General features: G+C 41.9%; 1 protein-coding gene across 1 annotated transcript; it reads right to left on the minus strand.

The window, feature by feature from the left end:
- Window positions 1-12,847: 12,847 nt before the first annotated feature.
- LOC100661443 (olfactory receptor 7C2-like) lies at window positions 12,848-14,353 on the minus strand. The gene is given in 3 exon segments (XM_010593506.2): window positions 12,848-12,883; window positions 12,885-13,283; window positions 13,285-14,353. Coding segments are annotated over 3 exon segments (981 nt in total). The 5' UTR covers window positions 13,831-14,353.
- Between the last annotated feature and the right edge of the window lie 3,957 nt (window positions 14,354-18,310).

Raw genomic sequence — 18,310 nt, forward strand, 5'->3', positions numbered from 1 at the left:
CCCTTGGTCCAGAGTGGTGTTCATGGAGCACTGGGCCATCACAGGCTGCACTTGTCCTTCCTACCCTAGAGGTTCCGAAAGGGGGTGAGCCTGTGGTTTCTGTCCTAGACTCCTGTTGAGGACTGCTTTCTTTCCTGGAGTCCCTGAGCAAGCTAATTCCCATAGTTTTACCTCCTGGCACTTTGGGGATGTTGGCACCTGCCAGCTGTATTCAGGGACAGGATGAAGCTCACGTGGAGTGGTTCTTGACAAGAGCTGGGGTCATGGCAGAGATCCTCTGTCCCTCAGGGGCTGCAGTGCAGGTGATATGATCAGTGCTCTCTATGTCTTGCTGTTCCCTTGGGCTGCATTCCATCATTGCGCCAGGTGTGCACAGGCAGCACCAAGATGACCCTCTCAGGATGTCGTGAAGAAGTCCCTGTGTCTGTGGGGCTGGAACAGGAGGTTCTTTAATGTCCACTCCACCCCAAGCCTCAGCCATAGCCTCCGATCTCGTCCACACTGTCCTCGGGCAGCCCCAACTCTGGATTGGGGACCTGGCACTCCAGAATGTCTTAGCTCTCCCTGAAACCTCTGCATTTACCCCTTCACCTTCTGGATCAGGAAGCCGAGGCCCCTTCTTCCCAATGATGTTTTTCCTGTCTTTTGACCCTTTCCCTCCCAGACAACTTTCCTCCCCCTTACTCTCGCCTCTTCCTCTGTTGCCCGCTTCCCCATATCCCATCTGGGCAGCATCTGGGCTGCCTCCCTTCGGACCCCCAGAATCGTGCCTGCCTCCTCTTCTAGTTGTCCCTTCTAACTTGAGATCCAAACATCAGAAATCGAAACGTCCCTCCGTCCTGTGGGTGCTGCTGCTCAGGGTGGCCTCATTATCCCAACTATTTCCAGGGAGGAAATCAAGCTGGGCCTTGGAGCCTGCCATGTGATTTCATGGAAGGGGTGACTCAGGAACAAAAACGCTAACTGTGGCAGTTAAAAATGGGAGTGACGGGGGGTGTGGCTCCCAGAATATCAGGATGGGAGCCGTGGAAGGAAGGTGGGATGATGAATGTAATCAGAGGGTTCCAGCAAGGCATGCCCGAGGTGGCTGCAGGATCAATGGCTGAAGGGAGTGGGAAGAATGTCCTCAGGATCTACAGGAACGTGGCCACGTGGTTGGTGGCCATTTTCCGCACTTCTGCTGCAGATGTTCTCAGCACGTCGTTCGCTCCCTTTTGCAAATGGAGAAATTGAGACTCAAACTGGCAGTGGCTTTCTCAAGATCCACCCACACACCCCTCACCTCATCTCCCGGGTGAGCACTTGGAGGACAGGGACTTTGATCTTTTTTATTTTCGTGTCACCACCATCTGTCTCTGGCTCCCGCCGACTTTTTTTCCTACATCATGTGACTCTTGTGCCCACAGAGCTTGCCAGGCCTCCTTTGTTACCTTCCCCATACCTATTTGCTCAGTGTCTGCTTCTTGTGGGCTCAGTCTCCCCAGACATCCCTGCAGCCTCCCCGACTTTCAGATGTGCAGCCTCTAATCCATGAGCACTTCCTTCGCTCCCTGCTCAACATCTCTTTCCTGGCATCAGGTCCACCTTCCCTGGGAGGCTTTGTGGCTTCTGTAACCTACTCCCCAGAGCCCTCCCTAGCCTCTCCCCTTGTGGTCTTGTCTTCTACTGGTCTGGTGACCCCAGGGCCAGCTGGGTGTCCCTCGGCATCCCCCCCAATCTGTGGAAACCCTACTCATCCTCCCAGACTCAGCTTCAGTGTCTCCGTCATCACCTCAGAACTCCTACGGCCTATGCGTGTCCATCTGCTACGTCTATTCCTAGTTTCATTATGAGTCACAAATATGTGAAGCCCTTTCTGCCTCCTCCCATATAGGGAGCTCCTGGGAGGGAGAGGGGAAGGAATTACGGCCTTTGCTGGGTGCGCGATGCTCCCTTTGTCTTATTTAATCTAAACAACCGTGCAGGGTGTTTCTTCCTGTGAGTCCCATATGACAGATGAGGGCACTGGGTCTTAGTGAGGTCACTCAGCCCCTACGTGGTGGTCCTGGATGTGTCTGGCCTGAAACTCCTTGTTCCTTGTCCTCTTCTCCCATTGCATCCTGAAGTCATCACATAAACCGCAGAGTGGGGAGAAGGAGAGTCAGCTGATTATATAAATGTGCAGCTCCTCCCTGATGTCCTCAGTCTCTGTTCCCATGTTTGGCACAGCAGAAGTCCCCTGTCCCTCAGTCGTGTCTGAGCCAGGCTAAGTTTTTCTACTGGGAGACCCTAAGATCTCTTCACAGGAGTCTGGGTTTGTACCATAGGCGCCTGACGTTGATGATGCCCATTCTGTAAGATGGCTCCCTTTGGTGAGCACACCCAGCCCAGGACCAGGAATGAGAGTTTTTTAAGTACTTGGTCTTTCTTTGTATCAACCAGCTTCCCCTTCTCTGCAGTTTCAGGTACAGACCTGCTTTTGGTGCTGATCAGAAAAGCAATAACAGATGTCTTTAAGGCCCTGTTGTTAATCAAGAGGACATTATGCATTTTATTTACAGAAATCCTCACCTGCCCTCTGATCCTTATCCAGGTTTCTGTCCCCGCCCCCCCCCCCAGGCCCCGCCACTGGAGAAATCATCTTCCTTTCCAGGGCTGTCATTGACATCATTAGGAATATCCATTCCATTCCAAATGAAGCAAGTTAACTATAAGGCTGCCAAAGGGAAGGGGTATCAATGTTGCCCTCTCCGGGTGGGCATGGGGTCTGCTCCCCAGAAGGCCTCCCTCCAGCTGCCTCTTTCCCTTCTTTTCATGAGGGCTGAAGCTGCAGGTTTTTCCTTTAAAAAAATGTGTGTGTGTGTATATATATATATACACACACACAACTGTGCCACCAGGAATATATGTGGCACAGTGGTTAAGAGCTCAGGCTGCTAATGTGTGTGTGTGTGTGTATACATATACATATATGTACTTTTTCCATGGGATATAATTCACATGCATTGAAATTCACAGTTCTTAATTGTACTGTGATGCATTTTGACAATTGCATGTACCGAGGTAAGTTACACCCCAGTCAAGATACAAAACATTTCCATCACCTCGGACAATTCTCTGGTGCACCTCCCCCATACTGCAGAGCAACGATTCTGATTTTTGTCCTCTTAGATTGGTTTTGCCAGTTCTTAAGGTTCAGATTAATGGAATCACACAGTATGTAGCCTTTTTGTCTAGCTCAGTGATTTCACATAATGCTTAGGAGGTTCGTCCATGTGGTAGTGAGCATCCGTCATTTGTTCCTGTGTTTTGCCGAGTAGCATTTGTTATAGAGAGGAAATCGGTTTTTGAAATAAGCTTAAGAGGATTTATTCAGTAAAAAAAAAAAAAAAATACAGCTGAATGTAGAGAGACAACAGTTGATGTAAGTGAAAACTGTTGGCTCCAGGGAGAGAGCTTCTAACAGAGAACAGATATAGTCCAAGGGACAAAGAAATTATAATACAATCATTTGATTGGTTAGTCTTTGGTTGAGGTCACAAGAAGTGTGGGTTAGAAGCTGGGGAATGGGCTTCTATTGGATAACTGGGTACAGGGGAAGATTTACAGTGTTGAGTTTCAGGAATTAATTACAGAGGTTTTCAGTCATAGTCACAAATACATTGCATATCCTTCAGGAGGGGTCATAAAATATCACAGTTTGAAGTAAAACAGTATTAACCAGATGTCTCAGAAATTTATGAGAACCACTCAGTACCAAGGTGTCATTTCCCAGAAACAGTTTGTTAAAATCCTTTTAAATTGCCTGGGAAACTTCAGATAAAACTAACTCTGTGGCCCTTTCAAAACAACTTTTTATTACATCCCTGTCATAAGAAAACATCCCCCAGCCCACTTTAAACAAAAGACACCTGTGTAAAGATTCATTTCCTTATATTTCTTTTACATTCTGACTTTACGACAGAGATAGGAACATTTCCTCAGTCACTAACAATTAGGGGAACAAATGGCAGGCATTTGTCAAGAAGACTGGGGTAGGCAATTAAAGTGTTCCAGACAGGAATGTAAAGATCAACTTAATCTAGCAAAATCTGAATTTTAAAACATCATGAGCTTCTCTTTTGAGTGCATTATTTTCTTTTTCCTGACTTGATCACAGAGAAAAGGTAACCTTTATTTTTCCTTTGTTCCCTTGGTAGCTAACTCAGTGAGCTCAGTGACACATAGTTGTGAAAATTATGAGCTAATGCCATTGACATAGCTGCGTAAATAATGAGCTGAAAGAGAGGCACCTGCAGAGAAGAACCTTAAACTGATTCTACTGTTAAAAGCATTAAAGACAAAAGATTTAGCTTTTCAAACATTTTATTCTGGTCAAATTTCCAAGGTTTACTGGAAATTTCTCTGCTACACATTCCATAGTGTGGATACACCACACTATGTTCATTCACCAGTCGATGGACAGTGGGTTGTTTACTGTTTTGAGCCATCATGAAGTTTCTCTGAACATTTGTGCACATGTCATTTTGAGGACACATGTTTTCTTTTCTCTTGTATAAATATGTATGAGTGGAATTGCTGGGTCATAGGCCAGATATGTGTTTAACTTTGTAAGAAACTTCCAGACTACTTTCCAAAGTGATTGAAACATCCCTCCTCCCCACCTGAGAAACACCATGCTTGGTTACAGCTCCCTCTTCTGTACACCTTTGCCTGAACCACACATGACACAGAGGTGGGCACCATCTACACTCTCTGCCCATGCATGAAGACTTTTTTTTCTGGAACTTTGTTCTTCACATTTTTTGTTGCATCACCTACTCTTAAAAAACAAAACACAACCTGTTGCCATCGAGTTGATTTTGCCACATGGTGACACCATGTGTTGCAGAGTGTAACTGCTTCAAAGGGTTTTCTTGACTGTGATTGTTACAAAAGCAGATTGCCTGACCTTTCTTCTGTGATGCCACTGGAAGGGTTCAAACCACCAACATTTAGGTTAGTAGACCAATGCAACCCATTTGCACTGCCCAAGGTGTTGTGTGGGATTTTATCTTAAAAATTAATAGAGATACTCAGGTTTATTATGCATAAAATCATTAAGTTTATTGCAAGGCAGTCATGGCAAGGCATACAACATTCATTTGTAGCTGTTGTTAGGTGCTGTTGAGTCAATTCCAACTCCACATACAACAGAATGAAACACTGCCCGGTCCTGCACCACTCTCACAATCATTGCTATGTTTGAGCCCGTTGTTGCAGCCATTGTGTCAGTCCATCTGCCTTCTCTCAGTGAGTGAGCAGAAGTACAGGGTTTATATGTGAAATTCTCACCTTGGCCTCACACGGTAAGGGCCAGTGTGACATCAAAGACTAGTATGTTATGTCTTTTCTCCAAGGTTAGAGATGGATCAAATGACACATCTTTTCTTCAAGATTAGAGATTAGGGAGGTTGTTTTTACTTATCTCGATGCAAGTTTACAAAAATTAACTATGTTATATATTCTTTATCACAGCATGTCCGGTCAAGGTCAACTTAAAAGTTTGCGTTCTTTACATACTTCGCTTGCTTCTATGTTTCTACATCTAGGTTCAGAAATTTTCTAAATAACTTTTTCATGACTTACAGGTTTCTAATGGCTTAATGATAGGGAGCCTCACAAATGTAGACCTATTTCTAAATTCATAATATAAGTGATGATATATATGTATTTTGAAAGCATAATAGTGACTTATACCTTATGGGATTTGAGAGGATTATAGAAACATACAGAACACAGGGATATTTTGGATTTTGTAGAACATGCACCTCATTTGGGTCTGCTATGCTGACCCATTTTCTTTTTTTAAATAATTTTTATTGTGCTTTAAGTGCAAGTTTACAAATCAAGTCAGTCTCTCACACAAAAACCCATATACACCTTGCTACACACTCCCAATTACTCTCCCCCTAATGAGACAGCCCGCTCTCTCCCTCCCCTCTCTCTTTTTGTGTCCTTTTCACCAGCTTCTAACCCCCTCCACCCTCTCATCTCCCCTCCAAGCAGGAGATGCCAACATAGTCTCAAGTGTCCACCTGATCCAAGAAGCTCACTCCTCACCAGCATCCCTCTCCAACCTATTGTCCAGTCCATGTCCAGTCCAATCCAGAGTTGGCTTCGGAATGGTTCCTGACTGACCCATTTTCTGAATAACTCTAATGACTACCAGTGGTGCCCAGAACAAGAGAAAGCTCTGACACAGGTCTCAGCTGTAGGCAAGCCTGCTCTGCGACTTGTGCCAGAGGACCCACCAGATGTGATGGTGCTTGGTGTGTCTGTAACAGGTAGGGATGCACAATGGAAACTTTGGCAGATGAATCACACAACAGACCTTTAGAATCCAGGAGCCAAGCCATGTCATCTTCTTCAGATAAATTTTTCCTTTTGGGGAATGATGTCTAGCTTGCTCTGGGACCCTAGTACAGACTGTATGCTTGATCATGGTTCTCCCAGTAATATATGACCTGAACTACCCATCATGAATTGACTGTTGCCTGACCCATCAAACCATAAAGTTGAGTGTGCATGGCAGCACTCCATCATCAAGTGGGAGTGATCTGTTATGAAAGTGGGCTCAAGTAGGCTCTGAAAGCACAAGTCACATGAGCAAGATTTCCATGACCCCGAATTCTACTATATTGTCTCCTCTCTCAACCTGAAATTGCCTTCATTGGGAGTCTGTGGACTAGTTTTCTTTAACATCACAGCATGTGAGAACACGAAGAGACACCCCACTGGACATCCTGCTGTCCATCCATACTCCTCCTTACCTCCATTGTGTAGTAGCAAATCAAATTCTCCTTGACACACAGGATCAAACACTCCCACCAGTACAATGATCACCTCCTTTGTTGGTTCACTGGCACAAGGAACGAAAAGCAGTCTATTAGAGGAAGAGGGTATTTGGGCCAATTTATAGATGGTTCTATAGAGGGTCAGCGAAAAAGAGGAAGACCCTCAACTAGATGGATTGACACAGTGGCTGCAACAATGAGCTCAAACGTGACAATGATTGTGAGGATGGCGCACAATTCATTCTGTTGTACATACGGTCACTAACAACAACATAGATGGTGCTGAAGCACGGTGGATAAAGGAAACTCCCAAGACACAGAGCTTTGAAGAGTTCACTTGGATGTTCCTTTTTTCAGGAAGGAGAGGTTTCCAGAATTATATATAGGTCTACATTGATTTGTAGCTCCATTAACTTGGAAGTTGAAACTGCTACCTAGCCACATGTTGTTAGGTGCAATCGAGTCAGTTCTGACTCAGCGACCCTATGTACAACAGAACAAAATACTGCCTGGTCTTGTGCCATCCTCACAGTTGTTGTTATGTGAATATGCCTCCCTTTAAGCACCCCATTTACTGTTAATGGGAATTTGGGTAGTTTCCTTTTGAGGACTACGGCCAGTAATTTTGCAAGGAACATCCTGTGCATGTCTTTGGTGAATGTGTCTTTATGATGGGAGAGAGAAGAGAAGCTGACTCATGCAGGCAAAATAAGTGGAAACCCTGTAGAGAATGGAGGATGTAGTTGAGAAAGAGAAGTCCTTGGCATTAAATTTGTGAATAAGCAAAACAAAGAAGAGTTGCTAGAATGGAATGCAGTGAACGCAAAAACCTGGCTAGAGCTAAAGACTTAAATGATATTAAAAAAAAAAAACAAACTCAAACCTGTTGCCATGGAGTGGATTCCAACTCATAGCAGCCCTATAGGGCAGAGTAGAACTGCCCCATAGGGGTTTCCAAGGAGCGGCTGGTGGATTCAAATGGCCTACCTTTTGTTTAGCAGCCATAGCTCTTAACCACTGCATCACCAGGGCTCCTAAATGATGTAAGGTTGTTAATAAATGGACTTTGCTTTCTCTTTGCCTTTCTCTGTCTTCTGATAGTTAGTGTTCACCAAATGCTCCCTTCTCTCCATACCCCAAAACCTGTGTTTCTCAACCTTTCTTTCATTATTATCCCTGAAAGAACTTTTTAAGAATTTTTTTCCTAATCATCTTCTTCTCATCCATGACATTTTAATACCCCAGATATATTGTGTACTGCTGTCTTTTGGAAGGCCACAAATAATTGTAAAATCTAAGAAGTTGTTCACTCTCCCCCTCAAAAATCCTATTTTTACTCCTACCCTCCATGTGTCTGACTGTCTCTGGCCTTATTTATTCTTTGTTCAAATAGTCAGTGGTTCTTGAACTTTGCTATGCAAACAAATCACCTATGGATCTTGTTAAAATGCAGATTCTGATTAAGTAGGTCTGTGGTGGGACCCACGAATCTGCATTTCTGATAAGTTCCCAGGTGATGTTGATGTTGCTGGTCCATGGACCACAGTTGGAATAGTGAGATGTGGGAGGGTGGTTAGCTTCACTGCCATCTCATTAATGGAGGAGACGTTTTCCTGATGGTTCTGGGATACAATGTGCACAAATCAATCTTTCATTAGTGGTTAGCCTGACTTCCATCCCTGACACGTTAATAGCAAGCAAGGTGAACCCCTCAGACCCAGTGTCTCTCACATTCGTGTGAATTATCAGTGTAAAGATGAGGTGCTTATCGGTGTAAAGAGATGGGTTGAATGCAACAGCTGAGATAAATGAACATCCTCATATACATACATCTTTCTATCGCTCTTTCTACCTTCATCCTTTCCTCTTTTTTTTTTTTTTGACTCGATCTCTTAAACATATTTGTTAGGGTTTTCAGCATGGTACCAGGAGCTGGCAGGATGGGAATCTGTGGAGCAGTTTCCTTCCAGGAAACTGGACAGTGCTGCTAGGAGCAAATGGCATTTGAAATGCAAATAGACAACAGAGATTTAGGAATTGGAAGAAGCAGGGGGTTTGAGGCAGTAGGCCCACTCACTTGCCAGCACTTGGCCCACTTCTGACTGTGAGGGTTAAGGAGGGATGGGACTCACTGGAGACTTCAACATCATCAGCAGGGAAGGTGTGAAGTGATGTTACAAGTAGCTCTGCCAGCTTCCTTTAGTTGGAGTTCCTTTAGATTTGGTAGGAGCCCTGGTGGCATGGTGGTTAAAGTGCTAGGCTGCTAACTGAAAGATCAGCAGTTTAACCCACCAGCTGCTCTGCTCCATAAAGATTTACAGCCTTGGAAACCCTACGGGGCAGTTCTCTGACCTATAGGGTCACTACGAGTCAGAATCAACTCAGTGGCAGTGGTTTTTTTTTTTTTAAGTTCATGACACAATAAGTCCTCACTTATGCAGGAATAAAAAAGCCCTCTATTTTCTTCATCTGATCCATATGATATGTTTATGAGTTTTTCCCTTTTTAAGTAGCTCTCATCTGGAGGCCTTCTAATTTGTCAAGGCATTTCTTCATGTTCAGCAGTCATCAAAGGATAAAATAAAATGCAATTGGTGCTATTTTAAAAAAGTACACATGGAATATAATCAGTTTTGATCCCCATGCAGCTCTTTTATTAATGGGACATGTTACAAACATTCTAGAATCCACCAAGAACATTGTATCTACTTAGGGATGGCATTCAACTGCAAGTAACAGAAACCTCAACCAAATCAGTAGCTTAAACAAATTAAAGGCTTATTTAGCCATACATCACAGGTCTGGGGCTACAAAGTCCAAGGCCAGTATAGTATCTAAATGACATCATTAGTCACCCTGTCTTTTCTGCCTACCATCCTCGGTGTGTGGTTCCTATCCTAATAGTCACGAAATAGCTGCTGCACCTCCAGACTGAATCTGTATTCCAGACAGGACCTCGGAGAAGAATCAAGGGTGAAGTGCAAAGGAGAGTACCAGATGGATCTTTAAAACAAAACAAAACAAAAAAACTTCCTATTGAATTATAATACACATATGGAAAAGTGCCACATCATAAGCTCAGTGAATTTAATTATAAAAATACATGTACCTATTTTCTACGAAGTGCCACCCAACATTTTTCAGTGTACTTTTTGACCAAAATTGTGTCACAAGATATGCGAGGCAGAATAAGATCCTCCCTAAGATGTCCACATCCTAAACCCTGGAAGCTATGATTGTGTAACGTCAGATACCAAAAAGGAATTAAGTTATCTGATGAATTTAAGTATGTAATCAGATCATTTTAAAATAAGGAGATTATCACAGATTATCTGGATGGGTTTAAAGTAATCATAAAACCAAAACCAAACCCAGTGCCGTCGAGTTGATTCCAACTCATAGTGACCCTGTACGACAGAGTAGAACTGCCTGGTTGAGTTTCCAAGGAGTTCCTGGCGGATTTGAACTGCCAACCCTTTGGTTAGCAGCCGTAGCACTTAACCACTACGCTACCAGGGTTTCCAAGGTAATCATAAAGGTCCTTAAATTGGAAGAAGGAAGAGTTGGAGTCGGAGGGAGATTTGGAGATGTTACACTACTGACTTTGAAGATGAAGGAAGGAGCCATGAGCCAAAGAATGCAGGAAACCTCAAAAAGCTGAAAAAGGCAAGTAAAATAGATTCTCCCTTAGAGCTTCCAGAAGGAACGCAGTGATACCAACACCCTACTTTTAGCCCAGTAAGATCCATTTTGAATTCCAACCTCCAGAACTCTAAGATAATAAATTCACGTTGCTATAAGCCACTAAATTTGTGGTAATTAATTACAGCAACAATAGAAACCTAATATATATAGTAACTACTAGCTTCCCAGAGTGGCTGTGAGGTAGAGATTTTGAGCTGGGTATATAGCCATCTCAAACAAAATTAGTGTTCTGCTCTTACGGGACAGATATGGGAAAGCCATCTTAGGTATGTTTTCCACAAGGAAGTATTGGGCAAGATGAATTTTAAAAAGAGGACCAAAGAAGGAAGACTTGGCCTGCTCTTTATTAAATGTTACAAAGCTGTATTTATCAAAAGATTGTGAAATTGGCTTAAGTATGAATAGATATATCAGTGGGGCAGAATAATCACAAACAAATCACTAAAGAAGCTATTAGATTATAAAAGTGGCATCAAAATCAGTGAGGAATGGAAAGATTTTTAAATAAATGATGGTTGGCCAATTAGTTATTTGTTGGAAGTAAAGTCAAATTCCTATCTTAACACCAATCACCATAATAAATTGAAGTTGGAGGAAATATTTAACCTAAGACTTTTAGAAGAAAGTACAGATTGAATTTGTGAGTGTAAACCCAGATAGAAGATACAGAATGGAAAAGAATTGAGAACATATTTGATGAGCTCAAGATTATTGAAAACCTGCATGTCAAACATACGAAGAAAATAAAAGGCAAATGAAAAACTAGGGAAAACCTTTAGAACATAATAGACGTGACAATGCATAACAATGTGTAACAATGTAGACATATGAAAAGTTCTTTTAAGCTAATTAGGAATTAAATGCTTAAAAAGATAAATGACCCAAGGGTATGAAGAAATAATTTAGAAAGAATAAATACAAATAAGTCATTAATATGAAAATATGCTCAACTTCATTACCACTCAAGGAAGTCCTATTAAAATATTAAGGAGACCTAATTTCCCCATCAGCAGATTATCAGATAAAATAAAAATACCAGGAGTAGTGAGGATACAGTAAAACAAGATTTCCTGCCAGTGGAAGGCAACTTGTCCAAGGAAAGGGTTGCTACTGAGATCTCTTACTCTAGGGATTGATTTGTTTCTAGGACTGTAGGCTCCAGCGACGGAGCACTTCTTAGTCCGGACAGACTTTCTGAAGTGGGGGTTCATATCAGAAGGATACTCATTTCTTCTGAGGTTTGCCTAATATAACATTTGAGTAGAGTGGATATAACATTAGACGGCCTTGGGTTTGAATCGTGTCTCTTCACTACTCCTATGACCTTGAGTTAGTTGCCTAGTTTCTATAAGCTCTTCCTCCCTCAACTGTAAGTAAGGGAAAATGATACTATTCACATTAAGAAGTGATTGCAAAAATTAAATGAGACATGTATAAAATGCTGAAACACTGCTGGCATATATGGAGTGTTGTCATTATTTGGTAACAACCAACAAAACAAACCCATTGAGGATGAATCAATTCTGACTCATAGCGACCCTACAGGACAGAGTAGAACTGCCTCATAGGATTTCCAAGGAGCAGCTGGTGGATTGGAACTGCCAACCTTTTGGTTAGCAGCTGAGCTTTTAACAACTATGCCACCAGAGCTCAAAGGCTTTTATTTAATTCAACACATTTTTAATTTTGTGATCCAGACTTCACTTTGTATTGAATCATCTACTAATCTGTTTGTCGCCTCATTTGAAAAAAATTCATTGTGGATAAACTCCACGCTAAGCACCATACCAGGCACTGTGATTATAATAACAGGTATGACATTTTCCTGAAACTTAAGAAACCCATGTTGTCATGAGTAGACAAAAATCATTAAAGTTGGTACGACTGAAAGCAGCCCAAATGAAAAGGGAGGAAAACTTTTAGTTGATTTCATTCACATAAGTTCAAAAAGCATCCGTGTTAATGAATTTTCAGTACATCGATTCCAAAATAGGTACATACTAACACATGCCATCAATTCTGTTTACCTATCTGTCTATATACCTATCATGAGATAAGATTTATTTATTTATTTTTAATTCCAAATCGTTTCTTCAGTTAACTAAGAAAAGGCCAGGTTCTAGCCATACAAAGTTCAACTCACTGATTAGAAAGTTAAAAAAGGGAAGAACCTATTATATCACTTTGTAAAAGTAAAGAGGGCAAGAAAGACTCCAAAGGAAGATTCAAGGAGAGAGTTGGTTTAAAATATGTAGAACCAGACAGAATCAAAATGTTGGATGAAGCAGGCCAGAATTCCTGGTCCTCAGTGTTGTGAGCTCTGCTGCTCATGATAACCCTCCAACGGCCCCATCACTGAGAGATGGCTGCCCTGCCAAGGAGTCTCCCCAGAGCCCTCTTCATATCCCTGTTCCTCAGACTGTAGATGAAGGGGTTCAGCATGGGTGTGACAACAGTGTACATCACCGAGGCCATCAGACTTGTCCTAGAGGATGCTGTGGCTGCAGAGCTGAGATAGACCCCAAGGCCTGTGCCATAGAACAAAGAGACAACTGAGAGGTGAGATCCACAGGTGGAAAAGGCTTTATACTTCCCCCTGGCTGATGAAATTCTCAGTATGAAGGAGGCAATCTGAGAATAAGAGAAGAGGATCCCAGTGAAAGGAAAAACACCCAAGACACTAGTCACAAAGTACACCACTATGTTATTGATGAGGGTGTTAGAACAGGCTAGCTTCAGGACTTCAGGAAGATCACAAAAAAAAGTGGGGAATTTCCATGTGTTTACAGAAGGACAGCCTCAAAATGGTCAAGGTCTCCAGCAGGGAGCCCATAACACTGAGGCACCAGGACCCCAGAGTCAGCAGTCCACAGAAATGGGGGTTCATGGTGACCGTGTAGTGCAGGGGGTGACAGATGGCCACAAATCGGTCATAGGCCATGGCAGTGAGGAGTAAATTGTCTAGACATCCAAAAACAATGAAAAAAAATATTTGGGTGAGGCAGCCTACGTAGGTGATAACTTTGTTCTGCACCTGCATGTTCAGGAGCATCTTCGGGATGGTGGTGGAGGTGAAACAGATGTCAGCAAAGGACAGTTTGGAGAGGAAGAAGTACATGGGGGTGTGGAGGTGGAAGTCTGAGCTGATGGCCAGGATGATGAGCAGGTTCCCAGTGAAGGTGACCAGGTACATGGACAGGAACAGCCCAAGGAGGAGCGGCTTCAGGTCCATTTGCTCTGCAAATCCCAGGAGGAGAAAGTTTTCAACTCCTGTTTGGTTTCTTGTTTCCATGGGGCTCTGCTTTTTCATGGGGTTTCCGGTTTTGCCCAGAATAAGGAAAAAGCAACACAAAATTAGCTCCAAATAGGCAATCCCCAGAATGACATCAGTATCCTTAACCTGAACCCAAGCAACTCATGAAGTCATTTATTTTGGCTAACTGGATCTCTTTGCTGACAAATTGTAGTTAGCAACACTACCTGGAAAATCTTCTAGTTCAGTGGTTCACAGATTGTGGCCCCTGGACCAGCACATCCACATCATCTGAGAACTCGTTTAAAATGTATATTCTCAGGCCCCGACCCAGACTTATTGAATCAGAATCTCTGGATGTAGGGCCAGTAATTCATGCTGTAACAAGCCTTCCAGAAGATGCAGATGTGCACTCTAGTGTGAGGACTATTGCGTCGCGCTCCCCTGCACCCCAAGGCAGTCATCCCTACCATGGCCGCCATAGCTGCTCTTGTAGACTCAGCTCAGTGCACAATACTCTAATTGGAAGAAGGATATTTCCAATAACTGGGAAGTTCTTTCTTTCATTGTGCTGTGTTTATGTCATTTCTACATGTTAGATCCGCTGAGGCTTTTGCCGGCCCTGCTTCTCAAAAATATTAATAACCAATATTATTCATTATTAATCATTGTTTATATTTCCCTTACATTACTGTTTCCTCTCTATAAATAAAAAGTGAAATTCCTGCACAGAGGCCAAATAAACTTTCCTTCTTTCACATAAAAGAATTTTATGCACATTTTCCACCATCCTCCAGTATTCATTAAATTAAAAATATTCCACCATTTGGAAATTGCATATTCTTTATTAAGTACTTGCCCATTTTTGGACATTTATATTCTTTCTAAGTTTCCATTATGATAAACAATGTTTTGATTTATTTTAAACTTACATATTTTCTCTTAGATATATGTTCTTTGCTCAGTTTTAAAAAATTATATTATTTCCTGGATCACATTCTTATAAGTGATCATCTGTGTTGTCATGATTTTTAAGCTGTCCCAGGAGCAGATTGTGAAAGCCTTTCGCCACTTTTAAATTATCTAACTTCATTATGGAAACCCTGGTGGCATAGTGGTTAAGTGCTACTATGGCTGCTAACCAAAGGGTCGGCAGTTCAAATCTGCCAGGTGCTCCTTGGAAACTCTATGGGGCAGTTCTCTGTCGTATAGGGTCGCTATGAGTCGGAATCGACTCCATGGCACTGGGTTTGGTTTTTTTGGCTTAACTTCATTATATATTTAAATGTTGAATGAGAAAATCACTAGTATTCTGTCCATCAGAAATTTATTTCTAATTCCAACTTAATCTTTCAGATATCTTTAGATTCCTGTGGCCATTTTGCAAGCAAACTACCATTGGAGTTTTGACGAAAATGCCATTAAACTTATAAATTAATTGGAAAGAATTGATATCTTTAGTATATTCATATTTCCATTCCAGTAACAACAATTTTATTCTTAATATTTAAGTTCCTTTTGGGGCAAACTTTCCTGTAGCTTTAAAAATATGGAACAAAATTGTCACGAAAGGAGACTGGAAGGGCTGACTTATTAGGGGGAGAGCAAGTGGGAGTATGGAGTAAGGTGTATATAAACTTATATGTGACAGTCTGACTTGATTTGTAAAAGTTCACTTGAAGCTCAATAAAAGTTAAAAAAATATATGGAACATGTTCATTCCTTGTGTACAGTATTTTAGGTTTAATACCATTAAGCTTGAGATTCCCCCACATGATTTCCCTGCTTTTGCTGTTAGTCAGAAAAACTCTTGATTTTTCTGTATTTATGATGTGTCATATTAGTTTTCAGGATTTTCCTATTAATTTTAAGATTTTTGTCAAACACGTCCACTTTCTCAAAATAGTATTAATCCACAATACCTATTTCTCTTTCATGTCTTATTGCATTGGTTTGCAGTCCCAGAATGCTGTTAAAAGTAATGGTAAGAGTGGAAAGCTCTTTTCTTTTCTGATTTTAAAGAGAATAACTGTTGCTGTTAGATGCTATCAAGTCAATTCCAACTCGTAGCAACCCTGCGTACAACAGAACGAAACACTGCCAGGTCCTGTGCCATCCTCACAATAGCTGTTATGCTTAAGCCTATAGTTGCAGCCACTGTGTCAATCCATCTCCTTGAGGGTCTTCCTCTTCTTCGCTGACCCTCCACTTTATCAAGCATGATGTCCTTCTCCAGGGACTGATCCTTCCTGATAACATGTCTGAAGTGTGTGAGACATAGTCTCGCCATTCTTCCTTCTAAGGAGCACTCTGGTCGTACTTCTTCCAAGACAGATTTGTTCATTCTTTTGGTAGTCCATGGTATATTCAAATTCTTCTCCAACTCCACAATTAAAAGGCATCAACCCTTTTTTGGTCTTCCTTATTCATCGTCCAGCTTTCACATGCTTATGAAGTGACTGAAAACACCATGGCTTGGGTCAGGTGCACCTTAGTCTTCAAGGTGACATCTTTGCTTTTCAACACTTTAAAAGAGGTCCTTTGCAGCAGATTTGCCCAGTGCAGTGCATCTTTTGATTTCATGACTGCTGCTTCCATGGGTATTAATAGTGAATCCAAATAAAATGATATCCTTGACAACGTCAATCTTTTCTCCATATATTGTGAATGTTGCTTACTGCTCCAATTGTGAGGATTTTTGTTTTCTTTATGTTGACGTGTAATCCATACTGAAGGCTGCGGTCTTTGATCTTCATCAGTAAGTGCTTCAAGGCCTCTTACTTTCAGCAAGCAAGGTTGTTTCATCTGCATAACGCAGGTTGTTAATAAGTCTTCCTTCAGTCCTGATGCCCTGTTCTTCTTCATATAGTCCAGCTTCTCGGATTATTTACTGAGCATACAGATTGAATAGGTATGGTGAAAGGATACAACCCTGACACACACCTTTCCTGACTTTAAACCAATCAGTATCCCCTTCTGTCCAAACAACTGCCTCTTGATCTATGTAAAGGTTCCTCATGAGCACAGTTAATTGTTCTGGAATTTCCATTCTTTGCAATGTTATCCATAATTTGTTATGATCCACACAGTCGAATGCCTTTGCATAGTCAATAAAACACATGTAAACATCTTTCTGGTATTCTCTGCTTTTGTCGCAGGGCAAGGCTTCCCAGCTCAGGACTAAGCCCCGCCTAGGTTCTCACCTTCTTCTGACCAAGAATGACCAGGAGAGGCTCAGAGGTTCCACCCAAACAAAGGTTTATTAGAGATAGAAAGAAAGTAAAAGGCTTGCGAGGGAGAGAGGGAGAGGGGTTTCCACCTACGCTAACCTCCAGTCTCTCACTGAACAAAGGATTTCCTAGGGCTTATAAAAGTTTTTAGGCAGGGAAAAGGAGGCATTATCTTTATTCATTAGATGGGTGGAGATTTCCAGAAGAAGGAGAGGGATTATGAAAATCAAATGCACATGCAGTTAGAATTCAAGATGGATTTCCTCACAGAGGTTGCTGGAGCTAAGGTGGAGTCTGTCACAAAGGCTGCTGGAATGTCGAAGAGGACTCATTCTGGGATGGTGCGCATGCATGATGCCTCTGGATCTTGGTTCATGCCCTGGTGTGCGGTCCCTGCTCATGTTTGTCTCATGTGGAAGGTCATTCATAGGTCACGATGATCTTTATTGCGCGTGCTCTGCACCTGGTGAGGCCTTGAAAAACAGCTTATGAGGATTATCGGTAATTTATAGCTGGTCAAGCACATAGGGCCTTGAAATGTAGCCCTTATTTCATTCAGCCAGCCTAATCTTTTCCCTGTCTCACTTTCAGCCAGGATCCATCTGACATCAGCAATGATCTCCATGGCTTCACGTCCTCTTCTGAATCTGGCTTGAAGTTCTGGCAGTTTCCTGTCGATATACTTAATGCTGCAGCTGCTTTTGAATAATCTTCAGCAAAATTTTACTTTTGTGTGATATTAATGATATTATTTGATAATTTCCACATTCAGGGATCACCTTTCTTGGGAATAGGCATAAATATGGATCTCTTCCAGTTGGTTGGCCAGGTAGCTGTCTTCCAAATTTCTTGGCATAGGTAAGTGAGCCCTTCTAGCGATGCATCCATTTATTGAAACACCTCAATTGGTATTCCATCAATTCCTGGAGCCTTGTTTCTCGCCAATGTCTTCAGCGCAGCTTGGATTTCTTCCTTCAGTACCATCAGTTCCTGATCATATGCTACCTCCTGAAATGGCTGAATGCTGAACCAATTCTTTTTGGTATAGTGACTCTGTGTATTCTTTCCATGATATAGAATATATTATTTTTATCACAGTAATTTGCATTTTTAGTCATAGTTATTATAGAGGGTTTTTAAAAGTTATGAATAATTGTTTAATGGTGGATTAACTATTTAAAAAATAATGTGAAATCCTATATTTCCAAATGAATTTCAAATATTAAATGTGGAAAAATAGACCATCCTAGCTATCAGAAGAAAACAGAGACAAATATATAGGAACTTTATAAACTCATACATAGATA

Source organism: Loxodonta africana, chromosome 3 (assembly GCF_030014295.1).
Source record: "Loxodonta africana isolate mLoxAfr1 chromosome 3, mLoxAfr1.hap2, whole genome shotgun sequence".
In the NCBI taxonomy this organism is placed as follows: Eukaryota; Metazoa; Chordata; class Mammalia; order Proboscidea; family Elephantidae; genus Loxodonta; species Loxodonta africana.